The sequence below is a fragment of the Mastomys coucha genome, unplaced genomic scaffold (assembly GCF_008632895.1).
Source record: "Mastomys coucha isolate ucsf_1 unplaced genomic scaffold, UCSF_Mcou_1 pScaffold4, whole genome shotgun sequence".
NCBI lineage: Eukaryota > Metazoa > Chordata > Mammalia > Rodentia > Muridae > Mastomys > Mastomys coucha.
Genome location: NW_022196910.1, coordinates 3,718,652 through 3,729,698, shown reverse-complemented (window position 1 = coordinate 3,729,698; position 11,047 = coordinate 3,718,652). Strand labels below are relative to the sequence as shown.

The window sequence follows — 11,047 nt, the reverse complement described above, 5'->3', positions numbered from 1 at the left end:
GTGTGTGTGTGTGTAGAGGCCAGGGGAAGTCATCAGGTGTCCCCCTCTATCATTCTACTTTGTTCCCTCGAGGTTCTCTTACTGAACCTTGAGTTAGGCTGGTAGATGGTGAGTCCCAGTGATCCTCCTGTCTCTCCCACCCCACCTGGGTTACAGACATAGAAGACCACACCTAGCTTTTTAAGTGGGTACTGAGGATTTGAACTCAAATCCTCACGTGTGTGCAGCAAGTGCTCTTGCCCACTGAACCATCTCTGCAGCTCCTAACCCTCATGTCTTTGTGGGTGGACTTGGGCCATGTGAGTTTCTGTCTCTAGTTCTGTGTCTCTTTCTGGGTATGAGTGACTTGCCATTGTGTCTGGACATGTGATTTGGGGTACCTGGGTATTCTTTTCTGCATGTTTTCACGGCCATATCTCCCTCTGTTCTGAGTGCGCTGGTGGCCTTCCTAGTCTCACCCTGACTAAAAGCAACTTGAAGGAGGAAAAGTTACTGTCCATCATTGAGGGAAGCCACGAAAGAAGCCCAAGGCAGGGAACTACAGGCCAGACCTGAAGCAGGGACCACAGAAGAATGTTGCTTACTGGCTTGCTTCTTTATATAGCTCAGGCCCACCTGCCTGGGGATGGCATCACCCGGAGTGGGCTGGGCCCTCCCACATCAGTCAGCAGTCAAGAAAATGCCCCACAGACATGCTGTAGGCCAATCTGAAGGAGGCAGTTTCTCAAGTGACATTCCCTCTTCCCAGATATGTCTAGGTTTGGATCAAGTTCACACATACACGCACACAAAATAACAAGCACAGTATGTTTCCTTGTACTGGGTAAGTCTGCCCCCTATACTGGCTATGTGTTGGGTGTCTATGTGTGTCCTTCTGTGGTGGGATTCTGTGTGCTCACAGGTATGCCGAGGCATGTCTGTGCCCCTCAGGGCTGAGTGAATTTCTTTCTTGCCTCAATACAGTGTCCAGCTGGCTATTCTGGCGACAGTTGTGAGGATAATATAGATGAGTGTGCTTCCCAGCCTTGCCAGAACGGAGGCTCCTGCATTGATCTTGTGGCCCGCTATCTCTGTTCCTGTCCGCCTGGCACACTGGGTATGTTAAAGCCAGGGTTGGGGGCAGGGTAAGAGGCTGAGTTTCTAGCCTCCACTGACCACTCTCCTATACCCTAGGAGTTCTCTGTGAGATCAATGAGGACGACTGTGGCCCAGGCCCATCCTTGGACTTGGGCGTCCGGTGCCTACACAATGGCACCTGTGTGGACCTGGTGGGTGGCTTCCGCTGTAACTGTCCCCCAGGATACACAGGTCTGCACTGTGAAGCAGACATCAATGAATGTCGCCCGGGTGCTTGCCATGCAGCACATACCCGGGACTGCCTACAAGATCCCGGTGGGCACTTCCGCTGCATCTGCCATCCTGGCTTCACAGGTAAGTATGACAGAGAGGCTGGCCGGGAACCTGATGCGGTTCTGCCTTTCTAGCTGATCCTCCTGCATCTGTTTGTTTCAGGGCCTCGCTGTCAGACTGCTCTGTCCCCCTGTGAGTCCCAGCCATGTCAGCATGGAGGCCAGTGCCGTCCCAGCCTAGGCCGTGGAGGTGGGCTGACCTTCACCTGTCACTGTGTCCAGGTAGGTATGACTAGTAGGGGTGGAGGCCATTGTGGAAAGGAAAGGCTTGTGGCTTAAAAGGAAGCATATGTCTGTAAGGAAAAGAGGTTCTGAGATGCTGAATTATGGTTTGGAGTATAGCTTAGCGAAACTGACTTGGCTTTGTTGCCTCCTGGGTATGGTTTATCTTCAAAGTGAGGTCAATAGAGGAAAGGGGAGGTTGCTGGAATTGGAGAGGTTGGGGGCAGGAGGGAGGGTGGTTTCATCATTTCACAAGTCTTGACCTCCACTCTTCTCTCTCTTTTCCACCCTCCTGTTTCTTCTTAACTACCAATTTTTTCTCTTTCTGTCCCCTCACTTCACCATTAGCCATTCTGGGGTCTGCGTTGTGAGCGGGTGGCACGCTCCTGCCGAGAGCTGCAGTGCCCCGTGGGTATCCCATGCCAGCAGACAGCCCGTGGACCGCGCTGTGCTTGTCCTCCTGGGCTGTCCGGGCCCTCCTGCCGAGTTTCTAGGGCGTCACCTTCAGGAGCTACTAACACCAGCTGCGCCTCTGCCCCTTGTCTGCATGGGGGCTCGTGCTTACCTGTACAGAGTGTCCCTTTCTTCCGCTGTGTATGCGCTCCGGGCTGGGGTGGCCCGCGTTGTGAGACCCCTTCTGCAGCCCCTGAGGTCCCCGAGGAGCCACGTTGCCCACGAGCGGCCTGCCAGGCCAAGCGAGGGGACCAGAACTGCGACCGTGAGTGCAACAGCCCAGGCTGTGGCTGGGACGGCGGTGACTGCTCGCTGAACGTGGACGACCCCTGGAGGCAGTGTGAGGCACTGCAGTGCTGGCGTCTCTTCAATAACAGCCGGTGTGACCCGGCCTGCAGCTCTCCAGCCTGCCTCTATGACAACTTTGACTGCTACTCTGGTGGCCGCGACCGCACCTGCAAGTGAGCCCCCACCCCCACCCCGACTCTGTTCTTCTGTCCATCTATATGTTGTGCTGTCAGTGAGCCACATCTGTCCCAATCTGCCTGTCAGTCCGTTTTTGGATTGTCTAATGGGCTGTCCCTTCATTTTTTCACAGCTGCTACCACCAGGGCACTGGTGGTTTCATCCGCCTGTTTCCACCTATGTGCCTCATCTCTGCCCATTTATATTTTCACCTACATATCTTGCCCATTTGCTTCTGTCTGCCTGCAGTTACACATTCCATCTGTCCACACTTATGACTTGTTAATCTTTCTTAAAATTTAAAAAATTAAACTGGGTCTAGTTGCTCACACATTTAATCCCAGCATTTGGGGGGGCATAGACAGGCAGGTCTTTGTAGTGAGTTCTAGGCCAGCCAAGGCCACACAGTGATACCCTGTCTCAAAACAAAAACAAACAAACAGAAGCAAGACAGTAGCACGCAGCAGGTGCTCAGTTAATAGCTGTTATTCTGATATTGGTTGAGCATCCTAAATCCTAAACCTGAATCCCTGAATCATGTGGAGCGTGGGCATGATGCCACAGAGGAAAATTCCATCCTCACTGACAAGTTTCAGTCAAAATTCAGACACAGGTTGGGATGTAGTTCAGTGGCAGAGCACCTCCCTAGATGGCATGAGGCCCTTGGTTCAATCCCCAGCGTGGAAATAAAACAACCACCAAAGTCAGGCACACTAAAAATATAGAGTTACTTTTGGGTATGTGTATTTTTGTCTTTTAGACTTGGGCCTCATCCCTGAGGTGCCTTATATAAATTATGTATAGAGGGGCTGGGGATGTAGCTCCATTGATGGAGTGATTGTCTAACATTCACAAAGCCAGGCTTTGGTCCCAAGCACCACCTGAACTGTGAGAGGTGGCATGTGCTTGCCATCCCGGCTCTCAGCAGGTGGAACAGGCGGATAAGTTCAAGGTCACCCTCAGACACACAGTTTTGTTTTCTTTTTTAAAAATATGGTTTCAAGTATGTAGCCCTGGCTGGAATTGGCTAGGTAGATCAGGCTGGCCCTGAACACACAGAGACATCCTTGTCTCTGCCTTTGGAGTTACTGGGATCAGAGGTGTATACCAGCCTGTCTGGCTAACAAAGGGAGTTTGAGGCCAGCTTGAGATACACGAGATCTTATCTTAAAATATTTATAAAAAGATAGCTCACTGCATTTATTCGCATATATAATATTTAAGCATATGTGCAAATATTCCAAAGCTCTAATTTGAACTCTGAAATAGTTTTAGTCCCAAGTATTTCAAATTAGGAACACAGAACTTATGCAGTCAACTACTACATTTGCAGAAAGCACATGCAAGACATCCGCTCCCTCCCCTTGACCCCATGTGAGCACTGTCCAGTACTGCTCTCCTCTGTGTGTGCATTTAGGTGACCCCAAGACTCTCTGACTTTGTGTTTTCTGTCCCCAGCCCAGTTTATGAGAAGTACTGCGCCGACCACTTTGCAGATGGCCGCTGTGACCAGGGCTGCAACACTGAGGAATGTGGCTGGGATGGGCTGGACTGTGCCAGTGAGGTCCCAGCCCTTTTGGCCCGAGGGGTTCTGGTCCTCACAGTTCTTCTGCCTCCCGAAGAGTTGTTGCGCTCCAGTGCCGACTTTCTGCAGCGACTCAGCGCTATTCTGCGCACCTCCCTGCGCTTCCGCCTGGACGCACGTGGCCAGGCCATGGTCTTCCCCTACCACCGGCCAAGCCCTGGCTCTGAATCCCGGGTCCGTCGCGAGCTGGATCCGGAGGTGATCGGGTGAGTGACTGTGACCCAGGGCTGGGTACAGTGGTCAGGGCACCCATGATCCAGACCTCCTGTTTCACACTTTTTAGTTGAGAGAGCTCTTGGCAATGTATCTTCCACAGATTTTTCAGTGTCTGTTGGGTTGGTTATGGGTGGGTTTCATCCTGCGTACACTACAGGAAGCCTAGGTACAGCGCTGAGATTTCACTCTTCAAACGCAGGTGACAGCACCTTCTTGCGGTAACAATGAAAAATGTCTCTTAAATCTTAGAGTGTGCTGCTTGGGAGAAAGTAGGGAGGCTATGGGATTGGGTGAGAGGGTGGCATTGCAAAACTGCACAGCGGAGCTAGTGCTATTCAGAGGCAGTCTGTTTTCAGAGCAGTTAAAGGCATGTGTGGGTTTCTTTTAAAAAATAACTTTTAATTAAAAAGTATTTATTATTGTTAGGCAGTGGTGGTGCACGACTTCAGTCCAGCACTTGGGAGGCAGAGGCAGCTGGATCTCTTGAGTTCCAGGCTAGCCTGGTCTACAGATCGAGTTCCAGGACAGCCAAGGCTACACAGAGAAACCATGTCCCAAAAAAACAAAACCCAAAGCAACATCAACAACAAGGGACTTATTATCATGTGTATGATGTGTGTGTGGGGGTCCCCAAGTGCCATGACACTTATGACACTGCATGCATGTAGAGGTTAGAGGACAACAGAGTGAAGTCAGTTCTCTCTTCTCAGTAGGTTGTCAGGCTTGCACGATAAGCACTTTGCCCTGAGAGCCATTTTGCTGGCTTGTTTGTTATTTTCTTCTTGTTGTTTGTTTTGTTTGTGTTTTATAGACATTGGCCTGAAATTCAATCTGTAGTCCAGGTTGGCTTTGAACTCATGGTTCTCTTCCTCAGCCCTCCCAAGTACTAGGATTACAGGCATACATTATCACCCCTGAAACACACTCTCTTTCCTCCCACCTCTCTTCTTTCCCCTTCCCCCTCATCTCATGAAAGTTGTAGAACTTGCTCACTGGCACCTGGTAGGGGGAACCTGGAGTGGGAGAGGCATTTGTTGAGGACGGACCAGGGCCTGAAGATTGGGCCCTGACAAGGAAAGGAGGGCAGTACTTTAAAGATACTGTGGTTTGTGGGTTCTGATTGGATGCAGGCAGAAGTCAAGGAGATGGGTGAGGTGATGCACGGGCCCTTTCTTGGCTAACGTGGCTTAGTGATGAGGACACAGGGTTAAGCAGGGGCCACCGTGGAGCTTGCTATTCTCTGGGGGTCTTGAGGTTTGGGGAGGAGCCCCGGGAGATGACTGAGGGATGAAGACTGAGGTGTTGGAGGCCATTGGAAGGAAAGAAGGGAGAGACAAGGAAGCAGGAGAGAAGGAAATGAAGAAGGGATCTAAGGACTCTTAGAGATCTAAGCATTGAGGGACAGCAGAGGGTGTGGCTCAGTGGGAGAGAACCTGCCTTGTACATTCAGGGTCCCGCCCTAGTTCATCTCCAATACCACAAAGAAGGGTAGAGGAGAAAAAGCAAGCTTTTAGAGAAACTATGACATGCTACACTGTCCCAGCAAAGGGCTACACCAACAGACTCCACCAGGGCGAATGAAGACATTATTGAATTCACAGCTTTGGGACACTGGTGACCAATAAGACCTGTTGGGAGAGAAAGTGGGGTTGGATGCCAGCCGAGAGCTGGATGGGTGGTAGAGACATGGAGAGTGGAGACGGAGTGGCTCTCGGAGGTCGGGTGTCTAGGATGCTATAGACGAGGGTTGAGCCTTTGGGTCCCTCTGCTCTGTCCCCGCAGCTCTGTAGTGATGCTGGAGATTGACAACCGGCTCTGTCTGCAGTCGGCTGAGAATGACCACTGCTTCCCTGACGCCCAGAGTGCTGCTGACTACCTGGGAGCCTTGTCAGCCGTGGAGCGACTTGATTTCCCATACCCACTCCGGGATGTGCGAGGTGAGGTGGGAAGAAGAGAGGGACATTAGAGCATGTAGCCCCAGAGATGGTGGAATCCTATAGTATGGTTGGAGCCCCGTGAGTGAAGCCCCATCTTCTGGCTGAGGCTCTGTCCCATAGCTAAGCCAACCCCATGGGTAAGAGCCACTTAAAATGGCAACCTGTAGCCCTGCTCCATGGCTACAGCCCTGCTTATAGCCGAGCATCACCCACGACTGAAATCCGCTTGCTTGTTCCTGCTCTGCTACTTGGCTGAAGGCTCATCTGCTGCTTCCGTCCTACAGGAGAGCCGCTGGAGCCCCCAGAGCAGAGCGTGCCACTGCTGCCACTGCTGGTGGCAGGGGCTGTCTTTCTACTGGTCATCTTCATCCTGGGTGTCATGGTTGCCAGGCGCAAGCGAGAGCACAGCACCCTCTGGTTCCCTGAGGGTTTTGCATTACACAAGGACATAGCAGCTGGCCACAAGGGCCGGAGGGAGCCTGTGGGACAAGATGCACTGGGCATGAAGTAAGAACCTCGTCTGCTCTATATCCCCAACTACGAGCCCTTGTAAGCTCTGGATCATACGCACCTCGGTCATATTCCAACCTCTGACCCCAACCTAAGTACAGACTCCATCTGGGGCTTCAGTGTTAATCCTCTTGACCTATGACCCCATGATCCCTGGGGATTGCCCCAACCCCTATCCCTTGACTTGATTTTCTATTTCTATCCATTTCCCGACTCATATCTTTCCCTGACCCCATCCTGAACTAACCTCACAAAATTCAGCCTTATTCCCACATGACTGCTGACCTCAAGACTTTTGTCATTTCAACCTGTCCCCGACCAGGACTGTATCCTTGGTGATTCCTGAATCATCTATGGCTTCATCCCACCTGCACCTTTGACCTTACCTCAGACCCTGGTTTCCACCCAATCCAGTGTTAATTCCCTGGTGATCCTCAATCCCAAACCTTCAACTTGACTTATTCCTCAATGCCTATAAGTATATTCTGATCTTAACCCTTCCCTCTGACACCACAACTCCTGACTCCTCATCATGATGTGTCAATCCTGGCTATCCTGTTCGTCACAGGAGTAACTCCTCTTCCATGAGCGTTGATAACTCCTTTATCAGAATTATGAGAAGATAACTCCCTCTGTCCCCTGCAGTTTGTCTCACCTATCCTCATGTATCCCTGTTCCGTTGTGTGTGCCCCTCTCCACTCTGAGTTCACCTTAAGATTCTGACCATCTCAGATGTGAGGTGTGGCTCAGGACTTTAAGCTCAGGACGGCTGAGCAGGCCTGAAGAGCATTGTTTGGATCCTCAGAACCTGTATGAATGTCATAAAATCCTTAAATGCTCACTGGACATGGTAGCCTGACTTGGAAGACGGAGTCCTGGTCCCTAGAGCAAGCTGACTAGTGAGTCTAATCATATCAGTGAGCTCTCATTATGATTGAGAGACCCTGCCCTGATGGCCAAGACCGAGGAGAGATTGAAGAGGATTCCTGTTTATCGACCTCAGACCTATGCACCCCAAACACACACCTGCACACACAGGTGGAAAGAGAAAACATTTTGATTGCCACCTGACATGATTCCTGCAACTTCATCTCTGTCCTCCTCTCCATCCTTGGAATCGTCAACAACCCAGGACTCCTCTTCGATTCCTGACCCCTGACCTGCCTCTATGACCTCTGCTTGAACCGAACCCTAAATCCTCCTCCCAGGCCAGAAGTCTCTAGCATGCTTTCTCACGTCTTTTTCTTTCTGTTTCCCCCAAGGAACATGGCCAAGGGTGAGAGTCTGATGGGGGAGGTGGCCACAGACTGGAATGACTCGGAGTGCCCAGAGGCTAAGAGACTAAAGGTATTACCTGCTTCTCTGACTCTTTCCTTCAGGGTTCCAAGTTGGGCTTCCCTGGTCAGCTGGAGAGCCCAGGGAAGTCTCTCTTCTCCCTATTGCCTCAGCCCCAGACAATTACCACATCTGTGTGACCTCACTTTCTTCTTAATGTGGCTCTGTTGCTGTGTTAGGAGGAACAGAGATTTGCCACAGGTTCCCTGGGTGGGTGGGAGTTCCCCTTCGTCACCTGGTTCCTCCTTATACAGATTCCTGCTCCCAGGTCTGCCTAGGGTCACCCTAGAGCAGCAGCTCTTAACCTGTGGGTTGTGAACCCTGGTGGGGGAGGGGGTGGTTAACAACCCTTTCACAGGGGTTACCTAAGACCATTGAAAAACACTGGGTTTTACATTATGATTCATAACAGTAGCAAAATTTTAGTTATGAAGTGGCAGTGAAAATAATTTTATGGCTGGAGGGCGGTCACTACAACATCAGGAATTAAAGGGTCGCAGCATTAAGAAGAATGAGAACCAGTGCCCTAGAGGGAACACCCTAGCTAGCCCACAGAGTGATTGGTTTTTTCTGTTCTTTGTCCAGCACGCCCAGACTCAAAGTGTCCCCAGCTGGTCTAGGGTTCCATCTATCTTTAGGAGCCACACCCATTTATTTGGACTGTGCTTTCCAGTTTCAGATGGCTCAGTTGGTAAAGAAAGAAAAGAAAGCTGGGTATCCTGTGGTACACGGGTAGTCCCAGTGCTGGTGAGGTGGAGAGAGCAAATTCCTGGCTGGTTAGCTAGTCTAGCCTTCTCAGCAAGTTCTTAGTTAGAAGGACCCTGTGTCATAAAGGAAGATGGATAGTGCCAGAGAGTGGTGGTGCACACACACCTTTAATCCCAGCACTCGGGAGGCAGAGGCAGGCGGATTTCTTAGTTCGAGGCCAGCCTGGTCTACAGAGCCTAGTTCCAGGACAACTAGGGCTACACAGAGAAACCCTGTCTCAAAAAATGAAACAATAGCAACAGTAACAAAAAGATGGACAGTGCCTGAGAGCAATGACATAGGAGGTGGTTCTTTGGCTTCCATACACATGGACACAAGCTTGCACACACACGCAACCTGAGGGCTGAGTAGTGTATAAGAAAAAGGTCTTCCTGTTGCAGCTTCTCCAGTAGCTGGGATTGCAGGTTTGGGTCACAGCATCCAGCATCCATATTTCTTTCACCAGGGATCCAAAGTATCCACGGTTAGAGGACTGCACTTAATTTTTTAAAATTCCAAATATTTTGCTCTTTTATTTATTTATTTATTTATATTTATTTAAAAAAATTGGAGACTAGAGAGATGGCTCAATAATTAAATGCTGGCTGCCCTCCCAGAGGACCTGTGTTTGATTCCCAGCACCCACACAGATGTCTGTAACTCCAGTTCCTATAGATGTCTGATGTAGGTCAGACCAGCGTCAGACTATTTATACTGCCTCGGCTTCATGAGTGCTAGATTACAGGAGTGTGGCACCATGACAGCTTTATTTTGTTAATTTAAAAATTTACATTCACATATTATTTATTTCTTTTCTGTGTGGGGCATGTGAGTGTGGGGGTCAGAGGATAACTGTGGGAGTTATTCACTTTCCACTGTGTGGATTCCAGGATCAAACTCCAGCCATTGGGCTTGGTGGCAAGTTATCTCTTGCTTTGATAATTTAATTAAAAATATCTTTTTTCTTTTAAAAAATATTTGTGTGTTTTTTCCGAGACAGAGTTTCTCTGTGTAGCCTTGACTGCCCTGGAACTCACTCTGTAGACAAGATTGGCCTCGAACTCAGAGACCTGCCTACTTCTGTCTCTTGAGTCCTGAGATTAAAGGCATGCCCCACTGCCACACAGTTAAATATTTATTTTTGTGTATATGTGTATGTGTTGGTCATGGCAATGTGTGGAGAGCCACGTTTAATCTGCAAGTACATTTACTTGCTGAGCTCTCTTTCTAACTCTATTTTATTTTTTTGAGACAGCAGGCTGTCCTCGGTCTCCTACACCTGGATACAGCTTCATCAGCAACCCGCGTGGGAATGCCCACCCCTTTCTGGTGCTGCCTCTCCCATCACCAGATGGGAGATGAGAGCCTGCATCTGTGTCCCTCCAGGTAGAGGAGCCAGGCATGGGTGCTGAGGAGCCTGTGGACTGTCGTCAGTGGACCCAGCATCACCTGGTTGCTGCTGATATACGTGTAGCACCAGCCATGGCGCTGACTCCACCTCAGGGAGATGCAGATGCGGATGGCATGGATGTCAACGTCCGAGGGCCTGGTGAGTGCCCTCCCCAAAGAGGCCCTCATTGGTCCTACCTGAGGAGTATCTGGGCTTCTATACCCGGTGTGTGTGTTAAGCCAGACTTTAGGCTGTAAGTGACAGAAATGCCATGCAAAGTAAAGCAGAATGTAAGCTGGCATGCAACTGAAAACCTTGAGGCTATGTGGGTTCTGGACTTTTTCTTTTATGAGATTAAGATTTCCTTCTTTTCTTTATTTTTTTCTTTATTTCTTTTTATTTTTCTCTTTTTGTTTTTCAAGACAAGGTTCTCTGTGTAATCCTGGCTGTCCTGGAATTCCCTCTGTAGACCAAGCTGGCCTCAAATTCAGAGATCTGCCTACTTCTGCCTCTTGAGTGCTGGGATTAAAGATGTTTGCTCCCCTACCCCCCCACCCCCAAGCTCTTTCTTCCTGTGTAGCCCTGGCTTTCCTGGAACTTACTCTATAGATCAGGCTGGCTTCAAACCCACAGAGATCCACTTACCTCATCCTCCCAAGTACTGGGATTAAAGGCTTATTCCAGCACCACTTCTGCCTGGTTCTTTCTTTTTCTTTTTCTCCTCTTCCTCCTCCTTCCTCCTCCCCCCTCCTCCTCCTCCTCCTTTTCCTCCTCTTCC

The 11,047-nt window shown here is 50.0% G+C and overlaps 1 protein-coding gene across 1 annotated transcript in view; it reads left to right on the top strand.

Moving 5' to 3' along the window:
• The window catches only part of Notch3 (notch receptor 3), a 47,796-nt gene that overhangs the window by 21,234 nt on the left and 15,515 nt on the right, over positions 1-11,047 (top strand). The window contains exons 21-29 of the mRNA XM_031349123.1: positions 964-1,096; positions 1,174-1,431; positions 1,513-1,631; positions 1,980-2,545; positions 4,008-4,340; positions 6,133-6,287; positions 6,572-6,794; positions 8,060-8,144; positions 10,266-10,428. Of these exons, the coding sequence (XP_031204983.1) occupies positions 964-1,096; positions 1,174-1,431; positions 1,513-1,631; positions 1,980-2,545; positions 4,008-4,340; positions 6,133-6,287; positions 6,572-6,794; positions 8,060-8,144; positions 10,266-10,428 (2,035 nt within the window). The remainder of the gene's footprint in view (positions 1-963; positions 1,097-1,173; positions 1,432-1,512; positions 1,632-1,979; positions 2,546-4,007; positions 4,341-6,132; positions 6,288-6,571; positions 6,795-8,059; positions 8,145-10,265; positions 10,429-11,047) is intronic.